At 49.4% G+C, this 22,053-nt stretch overlaps 1 protein-coding gene across 1 annotated transcript in view; it reads right to left on the bottom strand.

The window, feature by feature from the left end:
* Itgae (integrin subunit alpha E) overlaps positions 1-22,053 on the bottom strand; it is a 65,645-nt gene that overhangs the window by 33,858 nt on the left and 9,734 nt on the right. Inside the window, exons 2-16 of the mRNA XM_075991731.1 lie at positions 17,654-17,777; positions 9,864-9,961; positions 9,098-9,165; positions 8,672-8,789; positions 8,323-8,466; positions 7,539-7,654; positions 6,877-7,028; positions 6,040-6,193; positions 5,428-5,578; positions 4,922-4,989; positions 3,896-4,031; positions 3,092-3,225; positions 2,688-2,828; positions 1,870-2,088; positions 858-988 (exon numbers count right to left, since the gene is read on the bottom strand). Of these exons, the coding sequence (XP_075847846.1) occupies positions 858-988; positions 1,870-2,088; positions 2,688-2,828; positions 3,092-3,225; positions 3,896-4,031; positions 4,922-4,989; positions 5,428-5,578; positions 6,040-6,193; positions 6,877-7,028; positions 7,539-7,654; positions 8,323-8,466; positions 8,672-8,789; positions 9,098-9,165; positions 9,864-9,961; positions 17,654-17,777 (1,954 nt within the window). The remainder of the gene's footprint in view (positions 1-857; positions 989-1,869; positions 2,089-2,687; positions 2,829-3,091; positions 3,226-3,895; positions 4,032-4,921; positions 4,990-5,427; positions 5,579-6,039; positions 6,194-6,876; positions 7,029-7,538; positions 7,655-8,322; positions 8,467-8,671; positions 8,790-9,097; positions 9,166-9,863; positions 9,962-17,653; positions 17,778-22,053) is intronic.

Here is a 22,053-nt window from a genome sequence, read left to right on the forward strand (position 1 = left end):
TGTAGTTATTTCTGGCTTAAAGAAGTCATTTGAGTTTGAGCTTGCTTGCCTGCTCGGCTTTTTCCAGTAACCTTGAGGGCTGTGAGAACATTCTGATTAAGCCCTTAAGCCCATGGGAAAGAGCATTTTTGCCCAGTTGAAAGAGAATATTTTTCTGAGATTTGGGCTGGTGTATGCCAGCCAGAGGCACTCCTCGTTAGAGATTAGAAGCTGCTTAGCTGAATAAGATAATGCACCTGCTTGAGCTTCTTCCCAAGGACAGTGCAGGGAGGTGGTCAGCTGGCTGTACCGCTCTTTGTTCTGCCTTTTGCCTATAGTATATGTGCTGCCTGAGGAACAAACTCGGGGCTGTTTGGTATTGACCTCCCGTCCTCCCCATCTATCTTATGTTTCTGTCTTCATTTCTCTTAATCTAATTTTTCCTCAGCCTCAGCACCCCCTCCCAGGGAACCCCCAGCTGATTTCTGCCAGAGGGGGGCTCTGACGGGACTCTCTGGAGAGGGCTGGGTTGTCAGGGGCTCTAGCCACAGGACTGGAAATTGCCTGAAGGCAGAGTCGGGGGCTCTGGAATTCACAGCGCCCTGCCCCCACCCCCAGCATTGTTTTGTATTTTCCTCCCACCCTGTGAGGCAGGCACTGTCATTATTCCCAAACTGTAGAAAAGAAAGTTGGGACTTAGACTTCAGCAGTCCACTCAAAGTCATATTGTTGAGAGCTGAGGAGCAAATTTACCCAGGTGGACCCCAGAAGCTGTGCCCCTTCCCCATACTTTCTCCCTCCCTTAGTGCTTGGAATCTGCAGGACCTACTGAGTAGGGCTAGGGGCTTGAGTCACAAGAAGTCAGGGGAGACCCATACCGAAGCACAGCTGCCCGGTCCCGAGAGCCCACCGTGATGTCAGCAAGGCCATCGCCATTGAAATCTAAGCCACCGGCCACAGACATGCCGAAGTAGTGGAGTCCCGAAGCCACAGAGGAGGCTCTGATCCGCTATGGGAGGAGAAAGAGAAACTTGGCCTTCTATTCCCTTCAACAGCTTCCCCATCCTGGCCCTGAACTGTCTCTGAGGAAGTGATATCAGGGTGGAACCCTGAAGGGCCGGTGGGACTTAAGAGGGTCAGAGCAGAGTGCTCTGAGAACACAGCCAAGGCTCAGTGCAGGGGTTGGGTGGGGTAGAAGGAGGTAAAAGGATGTGGGTGCAAGGAGGCTTGGTGTAGGTCGGGCTGGCGGCGTCAGGAAAGGTTCTGTGGAAGAGTAACTTCTTCAGGGCCACAGTTTATAAGCCTCCCTGGAGGCACAGGGAGAAGATGGGCTGGAGGCGGGAGCTGGGCTGGGGAGGGATGGAAGGTCTAAGTTGATGCCATGGTGTGTGGGACGGGGGATGTGGTGGCTGGCAGGCTATGCATCGGGTAGCAAGGGGCTGGGGGACTACCCTGGGCACCTGGTGTGGAGAAGAGGGGGGACTGGCGCGCAGGAGCGTCAGTTTTCCAGAAGAAGGTGCTACGGACTGAGGTGTGTAAGAGGCCTAGGGATCACCTTAGGGGAGGCGCTTAGGAAGCAACTGGAGGTGGAGAAAGGGGAGGAGCCAGAACAAGGAGGTGCTGGATGGGGACAAGAACCAGAGACTAAAGAAGAGTCAGAGGAGGAGACACAGACCAGGAGAGTAAGTCACGCCTCACCCCCTCCTTCCCTGAGGGGTTTGGAGGAGGCCTGGTCGGGAACCCTCTACCCTCACCCCTGGTGACTTCCCGCCTTCACTGGCATTCTCTACCACCAGAGCCTGGCCCAGCACTTAAGACTGAGGGCTCCACTCATTCTATCTGTGGGAGGTTTGCACCCCAGAAGAAGCAGGAAAGAGCCTGCAGAGTTACCTGGGAAGGACTGGCACGGAGGCCATCGGAGTATCCGTTGTAGATGTATACGCTGCCATAGCTGGTCCCATCACCAAAGCCCTCCAGAGGGGCACCAATGGCCACATCTGTGAGTTTATCTTGATTGATATCCCCCACTGCCGCCATGGCAAAGCCGAAGCGGCTGTTGGTGAGCCCGTGATGCCCACTCAGTGTGAATGCCAAGGAGAAGGAAGGATCCTGCAAAATGGATGAACCAACAGCTCAGTCCCCAAGAAAGGTGCTGCGCGCAGGGCAACCATCCCAGGGCCACCTGGAGGGCCTTCTCCCTCACTGGTTCCCCTCTCCAGCAGGAGTCTAAGGCTGAGAAAAGACAAGGGACCTGAGCCTGTAGTAAGGTCGGGGTGTCTTTCTGTCCTGAAGTTCAGGGCTGGAGCCTGCTCTTCTGTTCCCACACATTGCTATATTAGCAATGGAGAGGTCCACGGTCCAGTTGCGTCTCTCCCACAACCAGTATCACTAGTTAGCTCACTGAATCCCAGACTCCTCACTGGTAATGCGAGAGTAAGAGACACTCCCATAATTACTGTGAGGAACAAGGTAGACCAGGGCAAGTGTTCTGTCTACTGGGCAACTATGACAGATGCTACCAGCAACCACCTACGTAAGAAAGAGGGAGACAGCCATGCTGGCTGGCTGTCTGGAAGGGGACAGCCACGCTCTCTGAACACCCACCATCACTGCCCACTGTTGCCAAACAGATGTCAGGCCAGGGCTCATCCGACCTCTGCTGCCTGAGCAGGCACAGCCTGGGCAAGCTCATGGGGCCAAACCCTCACCTGCATGTGCACGTGGTACACATAGACTCTGCCTTCTTCTCCACGGATGTGATAAAATGGAGCGGCCACCAGCAGAAAATCCGTGGTTCCGTCCATGTCAATATCCACAGGGCACAGCTCAGAGCCAAAGTAGGACCCCATCTATAGCTCAGAAAGAAATCAGCCCTCCTGAGGATGGGGACACCCCCTCTCCACCCTCTCCACAGCTAGACACACAGCTTATGTTCTTCCTGGAGCACCAGGAGGGTGTTCCAGATCAATCTGATCTCTGGTGACAGCTGAGTCTCCACCAAGGGTGACCATTGAGCAAACATGAGGGCCACTAAATTACACTCAGACCTGAGCCTTGCCCAGGCCGTGTTCCCAGCTCCTACTGGTGGAAAGGTGACTTCTCCAGGAGGTACCTGCTCTCCCTCCATCTGTCGCACAAAGGTGTCCTTCTTCAGGAGCTCAAACACAGCCCCACGGAGCTTGTGCCTTGGAGCCCCTGCCACGTAGGAGAAGCCGTAGGCCCTGTGCAGCACTGCCACCGAATAACCTGGGGCAAAGTAGTACGACTGTAAACTGTTGTTCCCCACCTCCAGCCGCTCCCTGCAACTCTGTCTTCCTAGTCACGTGTTCCCACTCTGCACTGACAGTGGCATGCGTGTCCCCATACATGTGTGGTGCACTGCACCCCTTCAGAACATGAGCGCTGGATGTGAGGACCGATGGCGAGGGGTACTCACAGCTGTTATTAACAGAGGTGTCCAGCTCACTCTTACTCAGAAAGGCCCACGGCCAGCCTGCCTCCGTCCCTAATTCTCAATCTCGGGGTCCCTAACTGAGATCTGTTCGCCTAATTGTGCGTGAGTCATGAGATTGGCCGTAGCTTGTCTCCACCAGGAATCCTAATGTGTACACCCGCAGGCAACCTCGGTGTGACAGACTGCATTTTCCCTGGGTTAGTTTACAAGTCAGTCTTTTAGCCCCTCCCCCAGACTACAGAGACAGCTCTTGCTCCACGCCCAGCCTCCAGGACCCGTGTTCATCCAACACCCATTTGTTAGGTTTCACTGCACTCCGTGCTCCGCCTTCCCCATCCAGGCCCCGCCCCCGACCCGCACCAAGGCCTCACCTTCACCCACCTTCCTGCTATCCTCCGGGAGTCCTCTCCTTCTCCAGGCCCTACCCTCGTTCTGTCTACATCCACCACATCCTGCCCTTACCGAGATAGCTGTACTGTGCAGCCCCAGAATCCTCGGCTGTTTGGTTTAGGAAGCCGCCCCGACGACTCTGCATGTCATAGAGCAGCGCACCGCCGGACCAGTTAAAGGCTCCCACAGTGCCAAGCAACACCTGCCCCTGCAGAGGACCCAGAGGGCATCAAATGAGCGGGAATGATCCAGGAGCCAGCAAAGCAAGACTTCCTGGACAAAGAGGGCATTCAGTGGTCAGGAAGATGAGAGGGCAATATTGTGTTTCTGCTCTGCTTTCATGAGTCTGAGTAGCCCTAGCTCCAGAAGGCACCTTGGAGCCCAGATATTGAGCATTTTTTAAAGTATGATCGAGTATTATGGTGCTCATTAGCCCCCACATTGCCCCCTGTGCGGTGTGAAGGTGCTCGCCTATCGGTGGAGATCCCAATGGCCTTGGGATGACTGACTTCAACTCTCACCTCCACAGAGGTCCCAGTTAGGGAGTGCTCCACCTGTTGTTCCCTTCCTTCTTCCTTCTTGACTTCCTCTTCTCCCACATAAACTACATGTTTTCCTGACACACCTCGGTGGGCTTGCCACCAAAGCCAGCTCTCAGTACTTTCAGCTAAGAGAATGCCCCAATCCTTTAAGCACACAAAGCAACCTCTTAGGGCTGGAGAGATGGCTCAGTGGTTAAGAGCATTGCCTGCTCTTCCAAAGGTTCTGAGTTCAATTCCCAGCAACCACATGGTGGCTCACAACCATCTGGAATGAGGTCTGGTGCCCTCTTCTGGCCTGCAGGCATACACACAGACAGAATATTGTATACATAATAAATAAATAAATATTTTTTTAAAAAAGCGACCTCTTAGAATAAGCTCACCACCCTTCTCTCTATCTCAGTGGTCCAGATAGGGAAAAGTAGCCAGTGGTTTCTCTGTTTGTAAAGTGGCTCCTCCAGAGACACCCCCATGGGGTCACTATGAGCCAGGAGCCCCTTATTGCCTGGTGGTGGCACATCTTAGAGACCCTGACTACGCTGAGTGGGTTACAAACCTTGTCCAGGATCTGGGCGCTGAAGCCAGTCTGTGCAAGTTGGTATTGAAGGGCATCTCCAACTGTGCCTGGAAGCCAAGGAATCTGGTGAGACACTGTGCCAAGGGGCAGGGTGAGGCATGTCCAGGAGGGGCCAGCTGGGCCAGGCCCCAGAAGGGGTGAGTATTTGGTGGAATGGTGCCCTGAGCTGAGAGCAGAGATCTGGGTCATGCTGAAGCAAGAGCTGGCTGGCTCGGCCTGGGCAGTCCACGCTCTCTTCCTGGGCCTCTGTCTCCCTGTCTGTAAGCTCCTGTTGGGACTATGTCCCAGTCTTCCTTGCTTTTCTACCACTGCTTCAGGAGATTTTCATAGATTCGGGGGAATGAGGAAGACTGGGGGTGTCATTGCCATTTTAGGCATTAACAGTTGTGGCTCAGGGAGGTGGTTAGGGTCAGGGAGAGTTAGTCTGGGGAGGGTGTCCTGCTAGACGCTGAGGGTGCACTCCAAAGCCCTGGGGGAGCCCTCACCTTCCATGTGGATGATGCTTTGTTGTAGCTTGCTCAGCAGCCCATCCAGAGCCGTATAGTTGGTCACCTTGAAAGTGTGGGTCTCTTTGGGGTCTGAGGCAATCAGCTTCAATTCTTTGTCGGTCTTAGGATTCTTGAATGCATCGCCCACCTGTAAGGAGGCCCCAGTCAGAGAGAGATCCATCACCATCTCCTTCCTTCCTTCCTTCCCTGCTCACTGGCCCTTTACCCCTGACAAAGTTCCACTTTTGGCGCTGTGTTCCTGACACACCTGGCTGTCCTTGGCATCCTCTGCTGACCCCTCTGCCTACAGAGCCTCATGACCCTCCCCTTTGCAGAAGGCCAGCTGTTCATGTTACTCAGCTCAGCACCGTCTCCCTAGGGACCTTTGTACAGGTTTCCCCCATTCTTCTCAGCCGGTGAGCTATGACCACCTCAGGATGAGCCTTCTGTAGGACCCAATAAGGAGGGGGCCGCGCAGAAGCAGGTGGCCAGGAGGAGAGGAATGTCTATGAACAGAGAGGGTTTGGATATACTGCTTCCAAAAGTCTCCATTGGGCTCTTCCCAGGCTATACAGAGCCAGGAGTTGCCTCCCAGCTCTTGGCTCTTACCCCAATGGCAAAACGCTCAACACCCTGCATCTTTGGGGAGTTGATGACAGTTGTAAGGTTGAGAGGGTCCCCAAATATGTCACCGTCAGTAAGCACCACCATGACCTTCAATGCTTTCTTCCTGGAGCCGCGGCTTGGAGTGAAGATGTTGTCTCTTAACAGAGAAAGAATAAAGACAATCTTCCAAAGAGGAGTCTGGGCTCTCGGCAAATTTTTACTCATTGACCTGCTTGAGCTGGAAAGTTAAGGAGTCCTCCAGATGGGGAACAAAGGCCCAGAAAAGGGGGGCCTTAGGTCACACAGCAAGGCATCGGCCACACCACGCATGCGCTCACTCCCCACCTGCTCCCTCCAGTAAGAGCATGCATCTGCCCCTCTTGTGTGTACGCAGTATGGAATTCTGTGTATTTTTTTATTTTATGATTATTTCACTTTTATAAAAATTTGTACTTTGGAGTTTTCGTTTGGTTTGGGTTTCTTCTTTGTGACGAGATTTCTCTACATAACCCTGGCTATCCTGAAGCTGGTTATGTAGGTCAGACTAGCCTCAGACTCACTTTTGGGGTTTTGAGGCACACTGTCCAACCTCTTGAGTGCTGGCATTCCAGACACATGTCACCAATGCCTGGTTTCTAGGATACTTATGCACTGGACAGTATAGTAAATACTGTATATATTTTAGCTATTTAATCCTCACCAAAATCCTAAGACGCAAAGATGTGTATTATCTTCGTGTCAGACATGACATCACTTCTCAGCATCCTTACTCCCCACAGTTCTGCCCAGCCACTCCTCCAGACCCTATGCCACAGAGCCTCTGGCAGGCATTCTACTCACAGGACATGCTTCATGGCTGAGGCTGTCTTAGTCATATCCTTCACTTGAGTGATGTTCTGAACTCTGGCAAGGGAGGCCACAACATCCTGGCTGTCCAGAAGATCGAACTCGGTCTGGATCACAGTCCCGTATTGCACCAGGGCAAAGTTGCACTGGAGAGTAGAGTGAGGTGGAAGGGGTCATCAGACCATACTATAGACACCCCTGCCCCAAGGGGCTTCTCTTGGAAAGGCAGGAAGAAACCGCTCATCTACTCTGTTGGCCCTGGACAGAAGGAGATGCTAATGCAAAGGGAGTCTCCAGTCAGGCTCAGGTGGAGGAGAGTGATTTCTCCCTGAATCCATATCCCCATGATGACCCCTCTATGTCGACTGTAGGATCTGCCATGTGGCATTGGGACATGAAAGGTTGGGTTGGCCTTCTGGAGATTCACAGCTACCACAAATGAGTAGGGTCACCTCCAGTCACCCATCTGCAATCAAGCAAGCAGATGTCTATAGGTGCATGGCAGCTCCAGGCAAAACTGAGAGAAGAGTGGCCCAGCTGAGTTTGGCTCAAACATCTGAAGAGCTCTGAGCAAATGAAGGGTGGTTGTTCGGAAGCCGTTACAGAGACACAGATGAGCGAGGGGTGGCGAAAGCTCAGACCTCAGGGAAGCCCACCTCAAAGCACTTCTCATAGAAGTTCTTCATCATGTTGGAGATGAAGTCTTTGGCCCTCTGGAAGTCTTCGGGCTCGATGCTTCCTGAGCCATCCAGAACAATAGCAATCTCAGTGCCTGGTGAAAATAAAGGAATAGGTCGGGAGTGGGTATGAGATTCGGGGCAGGAGGAAGGGCAGCATGTTCTGCCCTGGAAGGCACCCACCAACCCACCTACACACACATACACAAAATACTCATTCCTAAGGTTCAGTTCAGGGAAGAAGTGGGAAGCTCCTGAACGTGGGAATTCTTACCTTAAGGGCAAAGAGAGATCTAGACCCTGGCTCTGACTGCTATGGGAATCACTCTCATTGGGGGGAGGGGGGACACCTCGGTTTTCCCACCTCTAAGATGAGCGAGGCCAGGTAGATGGCTCAGCTGACAAAGGAACTTGCTGCCAATCATGATGACCTGAGTTTGATTCCTGAAACTTACATAGTAGTAAGGAGAGAACCGGCTCCTGCAAGGTGACCTCTACTCTCCACATGTGTGCTGTGATACAGGTGTGTTTGGAGCATGAGTACACCCATGCCCATGCACAGTGAACAAATATGCAAACAAATAAATGTTAAAAATATGAGGAGACAGAGGCAGGACTTGCCCTATTTATAGGACCTAGCCGCCGTTCCTCATCTTCAGGACATAGTCACTGTTTCCTGTCTTCTAGATCTGAACACACCTTGATCCCAGAGGCCATTAGCTTGGGGGTTCATTATGGAGGCACCTGATCTGCCTCTTCTCACCAGCTTCCTCCTCTTCATCGTCCTCCTCTTCCTCTTCCACTGCCCGGGGTCCTCTAGCTGGTGTCTTATCCTCCCCTCTGCTGCCTCCTTTGCTTCTGTAGTAGTGACCGAGGTCCACATGGATGCCTGGATCCAGGAGTTTTTCTTTAAGAAACATACAGAGAAGACAGAGCCAGATGAAGCCTCCATGCACCGCCACCTGTCCTTGAAGCATCCTTCGTTCTGACAATGACCCTAAGCTTGCTTGTCCCATTCTGGGCCTTCACATCTGTCTGCCTCTGCTTTGAATTGGTGTTTCTTATTGGATCCCTTTATGGCTGCCCAAGGCCAGAGAATCTCCAATCCTTACCAAGGTTAGAGAAGTAGACTTGGTCCAGGAAGTCCAAGCTGGGGCTCAGTAGGCTGCAGGCACCTGTGAGCTCGGAGTTAAGGCTGCTGGGCTGCCGGGCCCGTACCTGAATGCACACCTGGGGAGAGGCGGAAAGAAGGAGCAGGCAGGGTGAGTCGGCCCCATATTCCCTGGTCAGTCATTTCCTTTCTAGAACTCAGCAGCTGAACTAGACAGAGGACAGAGGAACGGCTGTGTCCCTCCTCAGGGACAGTTGCTAGGGTCCAAAGTGCAGTCTGTGGGTGCTGGATCAGACTTGGCATTTGTGTAGATGGTCAGATGACAGAGAGATGGCAGCACAGCAATAGGACTGGCAACACCATCATCACCCACCGAGGCCAACACCAGCCTCCCCAAGGCCCTCTGGCCTCCTGCCTGTGTACTCACCAAAACACCATGGTGGTTCCGGACCACGGTCACTCCCTGGTACTTGCCCTTTGGCATATAGATGTTCTCTGAAACAGTTAAGGCAGGGAAGGATGAAGGGATTTGGGGAGGTCAGGCAAAGGTCGGGGGCACAGGGCTGCTGATGTCAGCAGTCTCTAGACACTGGGGTTGGGGGTTCCACAGACCACAGTAGCTTGGGCATGCCGGGATGCAGTCCCCGTCCAGCCCCACTGACCATCTCAGCAAAGACCCTGGTGCCCAGTCTTGATATCGTGGTAGGGATTCAGAAATGACTGTTACTTGGGGTTTGTCAAGGGGCTCTTGGTGTATGTGTTGGGGGCTGCAGGTGCCTGTGAACTCTGAGTTAAGGCTGTGGGTCTGGCTGCTGGACCTAGACCTGAATGCATACATGGGGAAAGGGGCCCAGGAAGACACCCAAAGTCAGCCTTGAGCCTCTACACATATGCATGCCTGCCTACATGTGAACACACACAGAGACACATAAAAACGTGACTATATTACTAACAAAGCGCCATGGTGAGCAGTCAGTGAGTGTTGGTTCCAGATCTGTCATCAGAACTGATCAGGAGAAGCAGGCTGGACTATGGGTGGGTGGCATGGGCCTGGGCACTGGGGAGAAAAGATCACTGTGTGGCTGGAGATCAGGGGTAGTAGGGCAAGATCAGGCAGGACTGGTGTTGCAATGGCTTGGGCTGAGACATGGGAGACTCCTGAGGAGCACACTAAGGAGGTGGAGTTGGCTTACCTACTGGATGGCAGGCAATTTCATCTGGAATGGTGGACGCGGCACATCGGTAGAGGGGTGTTGATGTCCTGTTAGTGCTGCGCCTGGTGACCAGGAGGCTGAGTGGGAGGGCAGACAGCAAAGACAAGCTGGCTGAGGGCTCCTTCTCCTTCCCTGTCTGCCCAGGTCCTGTCTTCCTATTCCTACCTGAGGAGGAGGCCCAGACCTGAGAAAGACGGACAGCTCCCTAACTCAGGCCTCCAGACTCAGCATTATGGAGAAAACACTTTCTCACCTCTGCTTCTACAGGGCTCTAGGAAGGAAGAGAGTTCAATGTAGCTCCTGACTGCCTGGAACGCCTGTCTATCGGTAACCCTTGTCTGCCTATAATCCCTATCATCTGCCTGTAACCGCTGACTGCCTGGAACCCCTGTCTGCCTATAACTCCTGTCTTCCTGTAACCCCTGATTGCCCATAGCCCCTGTCTGTCTGCTACGCACTCTGACAGGGTTTGGAGCGTGTCTGGTGGTTAAAAAAGGCTGCTGTCCTGTGGATGGGACGGGGGAACCAGGAAGTATCAGTCACAATGCTGGGTCCTTGAGGGGCAAAGCCGGCTACAGCATTGGACCCGTCTGGTCTTAGCATTTTCTGACTAAGAACTGGTGTTTTGGAGACCTCATGAAGACAGCCTGAGTAGATTGTCAAACCTGATGCAAACCTCTTGTCCCCCAACCCAAGTCCAAGAAGATGGCAGACAGGACAGAGTCAGCTTGAACATTCTCACTGTCCACGTGACTCGGTGGGGCCTGGGGCTTGGCTGGCCTGAGACAGCAGGTGAGCAAGCGAGAAGCTCTGCTGGGGTTGAAAGCAGAGTATGGTAGGGAAGGAGAGCCCAAGAGCGCCTTGGTAGTTAACAGCGAACCATGTCCGAGGACTTCGTGGGGGTGACAGGAAGCCATGGAGGGCTTTGTAAAGCGGAAGCACATGATTAACTTATGTTTTGAAAGGCCATGATGTGGCTGTGGTGGGCTGGAGGACAAGTTAGTTAGCAGAGGAGGGACAGACCGGGGTGCTGTCTCACTTCCTCAGCTCTTACCACTAGACACCTTTTTTTTTTTTTGAGACAGGGCCACTCAGTGTAGCCCAGGCTGTCCTGGAATTCACTCTGTAGACCAGGCTAGCCTCAAACACAGAAATCCACCTGCTTGTACCTCCTGAGTGCTGGGATTAAAAGGCTATACCACCACACCCAGCTTAGAATAAGGATCAGGCATCTTTTCTTTTCCTTCTTGGTGGTGTTGAAGATTGAACCCAGGGTCTTGTGCATGCAAGGGAAGTCCTCTGCCGCTAACTCACTCTCTCACTCCTCCTTGATTTTTATTTTTTTAAACCTGTCATCACAGCCCATAACCCAGGCAGGCTCTGACCCCATCTCTACCTCTCCAACCTGCCCTGCTCCTCTAGAGAAAGACCTGCTGGTGTATGCGTGGCCTTTAACAAACTCTAGGTCCTAGTCCTTTCTTGCCTCTGGCCCTCTGGCTGGGCTGTCTTTTCTGCCTGGAACCCTGGCCTCTCACTCCCTAAAATGGCTCATTCCCATCCCTGTAGCCCCTCATATTGCTTTCTAAGTAGCCCCACCCCGCACCCCTGCTCCTCATGATTTCCTGCTTAGAACTTGTCACCACCAGAGGGGAGCTTGCCTCCTTATTTACCTATTTATCATCTGTCTCCTCCACTGAGTGAGTTCCCCGACAGTCTTGCCTACCTTGTCTGTCACGCAATTTCTGAGGCCTAGGACACTACACAGTGTAGAGGCCAGAAAACATCTGTTGAATAATTTACATGACAGTACAGCTGCGGGGTTGATCCGGGGGTGGGATTTGGACAGAGGGGTAGAAGAATAAAGCATTCCTGAGTCCCCAAATTAGGTCACAGCTCAACAACTCTGCCTCTCTTCCCAGGCTGTCATGGCCTCTGGCCCAGTACCCTTCCCCCTGCTCCCAATGGTAGATGTGCTCACAACTGTGTTCCCCACCAGACCACCTGGAATAGCATGGCTCTCCCCATCTTCAGCCCTTTGCTCAGACTGCTTTCTCAACCTGTGGCGCCTTTTACTCCCATCTCCTGCAGAACGACTTTCCTGGGCACCAGCTCTGCAGGAACTTCCCAAAGGAAGATACAACCTGACCCCCTCCAAGCCTCGAGTAGCCCCTAACTCCTAGATTTCCACTCCTATCCCCAGTCTTCGTTTCCACCTTAGCTACGAGCTCCCAAGAGACCGTCACGTGCAGCAATGCAGGTGGCACACTGCATACCCCCAAGATGGCCAGTCATATTTCAAGTGTGCAATTCTATGACCTGAGACCCAGTCTGCGCTGCTCCCATCCCTTCTGTGGCTGGCAGCCTCCAAGTTTGCTGACTCAGTGATGAGCAAACGAGGGAAACACAGACTGAGCAGCTCTGACAGAGGACCGGCCATCCACTGACAGCTCCAGGTTCCCCATTCCACTCTGAACTAGGTATAACCCCAGGACATCTCATCCATCTCCTGCCTTTCCTCAGCTCTAGTGGTCTGTCATCCCAGAGGCTTCCACACATCCTCCAGGGGAACCCTGCTTACAACCCACTCCACCCTTCCGCAGCAGTCACAGCCTAGGGAACTGGCAGTCTTCCTTAGTCTGCCATACTTGAGAAAGTACAAGAGAGTTAAGAGGGACACGTTATCCTCACTGTGGAGATGGGTGGGAGTGGATAGCAGCCTGTTCCTCTCTCTATGGTGAGCTGGGCCAGTCGGTTGGCTCATTTCCTGCCCCCTGAAGCAGGTCCAGAAACCCACAATTGTCTCCACCACATCCTCCTGCTGACATTGCAAACCCTCTAGCTCCCCTCTGCCTGAGCAGGTGTTCAGGGAGGTGCTCACGAGCCCCACTAGGTTCCCAATCTCTTGACAGCTCCCAGCACGCTAGGCATTGAGGGCTTTAAATGCAAACACTCCCTTCCCATCTACCTTGGCCTTCGGGCCTCTAAGGGAGGAGAATTAAGTCTGTGAGCCTGGGCCTGGTAAGAGACCCACTACTAGTGGTGGTGGTGGCAGAAAGTGGTGGTGGAGAGGTAGAAGGTGGAGGAGAAGGTGGGAGGTGGAGATGGCCACAGATGACTTGAGTGGGACTCCTTTATGTCGTGTAAACAGTTTGGAAAACAAATGCAAGCACGACCTCCCTTTCTAGGCCTGATCAAATAAATCCAGCTGTCGGTGGAGTAGAAGCGCCAGGGAATCCGCCCACATGCTCACCACTGGCCTTGTTCACACCATGCAAAACTCCAGCCTCAGACAGCACCACGGCTGAAGGACCTAATGCTGTTGGAAGGTTGCTGGATGGAGTGGGTTGTTTGTCTCATCTACAGCAAATTGAAAACCAGCGGAACTAAACTACAGAGACCCAGGTTTGTGTACCTGTGTCATGGGGTGGGTGGTGACCCGGTCAGGAGGTGTCTAGTACAGAACACAGGGCTCCCAGGAGGCTTTCCTGCTGCTCTTTGCCCATTTTGTTATTGCTTTTCTTTTTCTCTTTTAGACACAGTCTGTCTCTCTGTGTAGCCCTGGCTGTCCTGGTACTCACTGAGTAGACCAGGCTGAACCTTGAACTCACAGAGACACCCTGCCTCTGCTTCCAGAGTGCTGGGATTAAAGGTGTGTGCTGCCTACCGTACCAGGCTGCCCTTGTGTTTTTGATCCAGATGCTGTTCATGACGACGGCTTGTTTTATGAACGTGCATTGAGCTGTACACTGATGACGTGTGAGCTTTCACGTAAGATTTACGTCAATACAAAGTTACCACCACACAAAACAAAACTAATAAATGTCAATTTTTGTTTTGTTTTGTTTTTGAGACAGAATCTCACCATGCAATTCTAACTGCCCTGGAACTTGCTATGTAGACCAGGCTGGCCTTGAACTCACAGAGATCTGCCTGCCTCTACCTCCCAAGTGCTGAGATTAAAGGCATATGCCACCACACCTAGCCCAAATATCAATTTCCAATTCATCTTCTTTTTTTTTTTTTTTTTTTTTTGGTTTTTCGAGACAGGGTTTCTCTGTGGTTTTGGAGCCTGTCCTGGAACTAGCTCTGTAGACCAGGCTGGTCTCGAACTCACAGAGATCCGCCTGCCTCTGCCTCCCAAGTGCTGGGATTAAAGGCGTGCGCCACCACCGCCCGGCTAATTTTTTTTTAATTTATTTATTTATTAAGGATTTCTGCCTCCTCCCTCCAATTCATCTTCTTAAAGCCAAAATCTTTTGACCATGTTCTCGCTGTTCCTGCCTCACACCCTGCTAGATGTTCTGGACCCTCCATGCGATGGTGATGAGGTTCAGCCCACCTTTCCCATCTTATTCTTCACGGCTCTCAGGCTCAGTCACTGGACCTTTTCTTAGCCACCTCCCTGGCTCAGGGTAGGCTCCAGGCTTTTAGCCAAGCTCTTCTCTCTGCCTGAACTCTTTTCTCTCAACCCTTATCAAGCTAACTTTGATCACCCCAAGTCCTGGCACAGACACTGAAGCTAGCCTTTGTTCAAGTTCTGGAAGCACCAGAGGGTCCCACCATAGCTATTAGTGTTGTTATCATTGTGAGACTTGTGTCTTTCATGAGCCCAGCAGCTGTCGAGGACAGAAGCCACATGGTGGTCTCTTTTGGGAGGATGTGGGAGACAGAGTCTCACTCTGTAGCCCTAGATGGCCTGGAATTCACTATGTAAACCAGGCTGTCCTCAAACTCACAGGACTCTGCCTGTCTCTGCTTGAGTGCCGAGATTCAAGGTTTGTGACACCAATCTGGCCTCCTCTTTGTTTTAATCCACAAACTTTGTCTAGCACCAGATAGATGCTGTAGGAATATTTGTTGAATAATGAAATGAACTTGCCCTTACCACTTAAGTCTACTGATGAGCTCCCCGCCACCAACCGAGATCTTACGGTTTACAAGCCGTACATGCCAATAGACACGCGCTATTTTAGACTCTAATATTGATATTTCAGTTAAGAGTGCACAGCTATGAACCACATAAATCTATCACCGACCATATAAACAACGATATTAAATCCTTTCACTCCAGCAATGAGAAACCCAGGGTTGACAAAGGGATCTGAGCCTGCTTTGTGGGTGTGGCCAGACTGACACCCAAGACCGAGGGGGCCCTTTTGCACTAGCTGCTACTCCCCATGCAATCCCCACTAGGCAGAGCGGCTCTGCTCAGCCAGGAGCTCTTCTCGCTGCTGCAAGTCTGGGTAGGTATAAAGAAAACTCCCAGGCTGGAGGTATAGTTCAGTGGCAGAGAGCCTGCCTAGCCCGTGTGAGACCCTGGATTTGATTCCCAGTTCCACCTGTCCAAATTATTTTTTGAAGATTTATTTATTATTTGTTTGTTTATTTGTGTAGTGTGTGTACATGTGTGTGTGTGCACATGTGCATATGCATGTGTGCATGTGTGTGTTGTGAGGCATCTCTCCAGCTCCCATCCCCACTTTTGCTCTTAAAAAAAAAAACTAGACTGGCAAGATAAAGGCACCTACTACCAAGCCAGATGACCTGAGTTCTATCCCCCCAAAAATAAAATGCATAAGTAAAACACAATTTAAAAAATCAAACCCTTGATAAATCAAAAGGAAGGAAGGAAGAAAGAAAGGAAAGAAAGAGAAAGGAAGGAAGGAAAGAAAGAAAGAAAGAAAGAAAGAAAGAGAAAGGAAGGAAGGAAGAAAGAAAGGAAAGAAAGAAAGAGAAAGGAAGGAAGGAAAGAAAGAAAGAAAGAAAGAAAGAAAGAAAGAAAAAGGAAGGAAGGAAGGAAGAAAGGAAAGAAAGAGAAAGGAAGGAAGGAAAGAAAGAAAGAAAGAAAGAAAGAAAGAAAGAAAGAAAGAAAGAGAAAGGAAGGAAGGAAGAAAGGAAAGAAAGAAAGAGAAAGGAAGGAAGGAAAGAAAAAAAGAAAGAAAGAAAGAAAGAAAAAAAGAAAGAAAGAAAGAAAGAAAGAGAACCTAAGTCACAGGAAATGGAAATGGACCACAGATAGGACTTTACATATGAGCTTCTCCTCTACTTAGATCTGCCCCTGCCTCAGTGCTCGGCAAGACCCCTATCTGTAGAAGACATTTGACCCACTATGGCTCTGATCACCAGGAAGCCTACCTGACAAAAAGGGACTGGGTGGTGGGGCGGGGAGGCGGGGGTGGGGGGAATATTGTCTGCTTTACTCAGTGTTCTGTTTTCAGAGCCTAGCGCACAGTGGAGGGGCTTAGCACATCAGACTCTGGACTTCTCACCACATTTCCAGGCTGAACACAGTGCTAGTTTCACTGGTTTGACTGGCTTTCCATTCCACGCAATCACACCGTATTTATTCTTCTGGTCTTTCATGTTACAATCACTGCCACTATCGTTGTCTCCATGTCAGGGCTGGGAGCAAAGCTCAGTAGTAATAGCTTAGCATTCTTGATGCCCTGCATTCAATTCAGTTCTCAGCTTCACACACGCACCCACGTGCGTGCACGCATGCACGCGTACACACACGCGCACACACACGCGCACACACACGCGCACACACGCGCACACACACGCGCACACACGCGCACACACACGCGCACACACCCACGCATACACACACACCTTGGGGCGGGGGTCCCGAGGTAGAGCGTGTGCTTAGAATGTGTATGATCCCGGGTTCAGTCCCAAGCACCACACTGCTCTTTCCTCTCGCATGGGCCTGTGTGTCTCTCTAGAGCTGGTCCGTGGGGTGTAACTGCTGAGTCCAAGGCCACTGTGCATCCTCTGCCCACCAGACATGACCACGCTGTTGTCCAAGGCAACAACGCCAACACACCCCACCTATTCCTGTTTCACCACATTCTCACCGGCACAGCACTCTCAGATCTGACCGTTCATGCTCAGTCAGGGGTGGACACAGATAATATTTTTAAGATACAAAGCAATGGCTTGTTATCATAGCTCAATTTGGCCAGAACCCATGTAAAGAAAGCCCTTTGGGTCCATTTTCTCAAGCAGTCCTACGGCAACCCTGTGAGTTCCGGAAATCACCAGTCAGAGGGGAGAAACTAAGGCTTGGGGCTCAGCGCCTCACTAAGTTTGCTGAGTATGTACAGGGAAATGCCTCTGCCAAGACCCCCACAACAATGAACTCTTTATTTTTTATTAAAAAAATTTTTTTGAGACAGGGTCTCCCTGTATAGCCCTGGCTGTCCTAGAACTCACTCTGTAGACCAGGCTGGCCTCAAACTCACAGAAACCCACCTGCCTCTGCCTCCCGAGTGCTGGGATTAACAGTGTGCACTACCACTGCCTGGTAAAGTTTGTTCTTTTTTTTTATTATTATTATTTGACAATGAACTCTTAACCTCTATGGCTGACCCTTGTAGTTTCCATTTTTCCTTCAATTGTTTATTTACTAATTGTTTCTCTCCAATTTTTCTATGTTGGACACATGTAACTTATAAGTCAGAAAAGACCCTCAGTGAATTTCATTTTAAAGTATTATTTAAGGTCCCCTTCCCTAACCAGCACAGGGGCTCTGTGAGCTCCACAGGTTGGTCTGGGGGTCACGGCACCCATCTTTCTCTCTTTGGCTGTGTAGGGGCTCTGTGAGTTCCACAGGTTGGTCTGGGGGTCATGGCACCCACCTTTCTCTCTTTGGCTGTGTGCTATGCAGGCTATGAGGTGCGATGTGGCAGCCTTCTCTGGGGTGCACCGCAGGCATCGTGGAGGCCACCCAAGATGTCCTCACCCTTCCCCACGGTAGCTCCACTCACCAGGTCTGATTGGTGCTGGGGTCTTGATGCAGAAAGGAACTGAGCATAGGAGGTTCACCTGGCCTAAGCGCTGTGACCCAGGGCCAGGCCACATCCACATTGAAGGCTCCCAGCGGCGTCAGGCCTGTGAACAAAAGAGAAACATCTGATAAAGCCGCACACTGTGGAGGCTGTAGCTCTACCTGTGCCTGCTGTCAGCCAGTCAGGTCCTGTGGTGTCAGCATCATCTCCATGAAGGCCTTTCCCACTGAAGAGGGAATATCCGGATGTGGGGGTGTCTGACCCAGGGCCGCTGGTCCCCATCCGAAGCCAAGCTGCTTTAGTCCCAGAGAAGAGAAGACAACCTCTGAGGACCACTGCCCGTCTGCTTACACTTCCTGCTTTGGGATGGCCACGCCAGTCACGTGGCTCATACTGTGACCTGCACCAAATTAATGGGGAATCAGAGCCCCCCAGAGAAGGCCTATACTATACCCCTTCACGTGACCCAATGTCTTCACTTTACCACACAATGTCTTCAAAATACCTTCTAAGAATGTTTGGTTCCTTACCAACCCTGAACTGGAAACAAGCCAAATGGCGTCAGAGGGCGAGCAGACGAAGTACCGATGTCCTCGCATGATAGAATACTACTAACGGGGAGTGAGAAGGAATGAACAGAGGCACACAGCAACACGAGAGGGTGGACCTCAGCTCATCATGCTCAGGAAAAAACTTAAAGGCCTTAGAACCACAAAGAGCCGGGTGGTGGCGGCACAGGCCTTTAATCCTAGCACTTGGGAGGCAGAGGCAGGTGGATCTCTGTGACTTTCAGGACAGCTAGGACTGTTACACAGAGAAACTCTGCCTGGACAGATTCAATGAATGCCCATCAAAATCCCAGCAAAATTCTTCAAAGACCTCAAAAGAACGGTACTCAACTTCATATGAAAAAGCAGAAAACCCAGGATAGCCAAAACAATCCTGTACAATAAAAGAACTTCTGGAGGCATCACAATCCCTGACTTCAAACTCTACTACAGAGCTACAGTACTGAAAACAGCCTGATTGGCATAAGAACAGACAGGAGGACCAAAGGAACCGAATAGAAGACCCGGATATCAATCCACACATCTTTGAAAACCTGATCTTTGATAAAGAAGCAAAAAATATCAAATGGAAAAAAGAAAGCATATTTAACAAGTGGTGCTAGCATAATTGGATATCAACATGTAGAATGAAAATAGACCCATATCTATCACCATGCACAAAACTCAAGTCCAAATGGATCAAAGACCTTAACATAAAGACAGCCACACTGAACCTTATAGAAGAGAAAGTGGAAAGTACACTTGAGCGCACTGGCACAGAGAACCACTTCCTAAATAGAACCCCAGCAGCACAGACAAAACGACAGCCTACAGAATGAGAAAAGATCCTCACTAACCCCATATCAGACAGAGGTCTGATCTCCAAAATATACAAAGAACTTAAGAAGTTGGACACCAAAAGATCACATAATCCAATAAAAAAAAATGGAGTACAGACCTAAACAGAGAACTCTCAACAGAGGAATCTAAAATGGCTGAAAGACACTTAAGGAAATGCTCAACATCCTTAGTCATCAGAGAAATGCAAATAAAAACAACTCTGAGATTCCATCTTACACATCAAAAACACTAAAGACAACTTATGCTGGAGAGGTTGTGGGAAAAAGGGAACACTTCTGCATTGCTGGCGGGAATGCAAGCTGGTACAACCTCTTTGGATGTCAGTGTGGTGATTTCTCAGAAAATTAAAAAACAACCTTCCTCAAAACCCAATAATACCACTTTTGGGTATATATCCAATGGATGCTCAATTGTGCCACAAGGACATGTGCTCAACTATGTTCATAGCAGCTTTTTTTGTCATAGCCAGAACGTGGAAACAACCTAAATGCCCCTCGACCAAAGAATGGATAAGGAAAATGTGGTACATTTACACAATGGAGTACTACACAGCAGGAAAAAACAACGACAGCTTGAATTTTGCAGGAAAATGGATGGAGCTAGAAAACATTATTTTGAGTGAGGTAACACAGACACAGAAAGACAATTATCACATGTACTCATTCATAGGTGGTTTTTAAACATAAAGCAAAGAAAACCAGCTTACAAACCACAATCCCGGAGAACTTAGACAACAATGAGGACACTAAGAGAGACTTACATAGATCTAACCTATATGGGAAGTAGAAAGTAGGAAAGAACAAGGTCTCCTGAGTAAATTGTGAGCATGGGGACCTTGGGGGAGGATTGAAGCAGGATGGGGAGAGGCAGGGAGGAGAGCAGAGAAAAATGCAGAGCTCAATAAATATCAATTAAAAAGAAGATGTGTACCACTACCACCTGGCTAAAACCCATCTTGTTGGGGGAAATGACATTTACCCTGAATTGAGTGTCAATGTAATTATGGTTTCTTGTGTACTAGAGATTGTATTACGCCAGAACCCCCCCCCCCATTGTACTGTGTTTAAAATTTATTGGGAATAAACCACCTACATCAGAAAAAAAATACATAAGAACCCAGGGTGTTGCTCATACATGATAGGATGGATAGATAGATATGAAGAATTAAATAGAAAAATATTCAGAACTGTAAAATATAACTGCCTAATATCTCAGTTTTTCCTTTTCATTAAAATTTGTAGAAACAAACCAGGCATAGCAGCCCATGCCTTTAATTCCAGCACTCAGGAGGCAGAGGCAGGTGGATCGCTGTGAGCTTGAGACCAGTCTGGTCTGCAGTGTGCGTTCCAGAACAGCTAGAAGAACTACATAGTGAGAACCTATCTCAAAAGACCCCCCTCAAAAAATAGTGGGACAAATTGAAATTGACTCATTCCACCCAACAGGCCATCCTAATTCCCATACCAATAACAGAATACATTTATTTCCCGAAGTGTTTTATGCATTGTTGGAAAACCATATCCCACCATCCTATTCCAAAACCAGGGATGAACGTCAGTGCTAGAGCATCTGTCTAGTGTGTGTGAGGCCTGAATTCAATTCCCACACAAAAGTAAAATTAAATGAAGCACTTAGCTTATGTCAACTAACATATTTTGCTATCAGAAAAAAATTGTCTGGGAATCTTGGATTTGATAGAATATAATACAAAATATGTATGTAAAAAGTAATGGGAGAATAATCTCCCAATAAGTAAATGTTTATTTTCTAGTAGAGATTTTAAGAGCAAATCAAAATAATTATACAAGGATAGATTTATAAACTATGCTCTCTTGGGTACAGGGAATGGAAAGATGGATATGTACATAACCCTATTTTTCTTCAGTAGGAAGATACAGTGATTTTTAATATGCATGACTCCAGTAACATCACTTCAAAATCTAGAAGGCAAAAACCTGACTGGATTTAAAACATTACAGATGCCACAACCAAAGGAGGCTTCGACAAGACTTTAAAGTTAGCTGTAAAACAGACAAAAACAGAGCACCAAGGACACAGCTTTGACCTAATCAACCAACAGAACACATTCCTAACAATGGGAAAGCAGGTAATTTTTTTTTCAAACACATGTAAAGGATTTGGCAAAGTTGACCAATACACAGAATCTCAAAGCAATTCTTTACTGATGGATGAAGACAATTCAAAATACATTCTGTGACCATAACAGAATTAAAATCAATAACCAAAAGAAAGCTGGAAGAGCCGTTTCTTAGAGATTAAACAGCGCACCTCTTTACAGTTTCCTCTTTTTACTTTTGCAGCCACGAATTACGTTTGTAATATATAAAAATTTATACAAATGGATCAATAAAACTAAAATATCAGGAGCTGGAGAGATGGCTCAGCAGTGAAGAACACTGACTGCTCTTGCAGAGGACCAAGGTTCAGTTCCCAGCACCCACATGGCAGCTAATGAGCCATCTATAACACTAGTTCTCCGGGACCTGATGTCCTTTTCTGACCTCTGTGGGCACCAGGCACACATATGTTGTGATACGTACATCATACTCATAAAGAAAGTCTAAACCGGGTGGTGGTGGTAGACGCCTCTAATCCCAGCTCTCAGGAGGCAAAAGCAGGCTGATCTCTGTGTGTTCAGGGTCAGCCTGGTCTACTAGAGTGAGTTCCAAGACAGCTAGGGATGTTACACAGAGAAACCCTGTTTCGAAAAACCAAAATAAATAAATAAATAATAAGTCTTAAAAATAAGCCCCCCAAAACTAAAATATTAAGTAAAATGGCCAAACCTCAAAAGTATGCAATTAACATAAAACCAATTTATCTAATATTAAAAACATTCAATTTTAGTCATATACTAACAAACTAATATTTCTGTTTACCAACAAAAACATTACATTTTGCACTGTTTTCTCATTAATATCTTATCACTGTAAGAATTTATAATATAAG

The sequence above is a fragment of the Microtus pennsylvanicus genome, chromosome 11 (genome assembly GCF_037038515.1).
Source record: "Microtus pennsylvanicus isolate mMicPen1 chromosome 11, mMicPen1.hap1, whole genome shotgun sequence".
NCBI classification, from domain to species: domain Eukaryota; kingdom Metazoa; phylum Chordata; class Mammalia; order Rodentia; family Cricetidae; genus Microtus; species Microtus pennsylvanicus.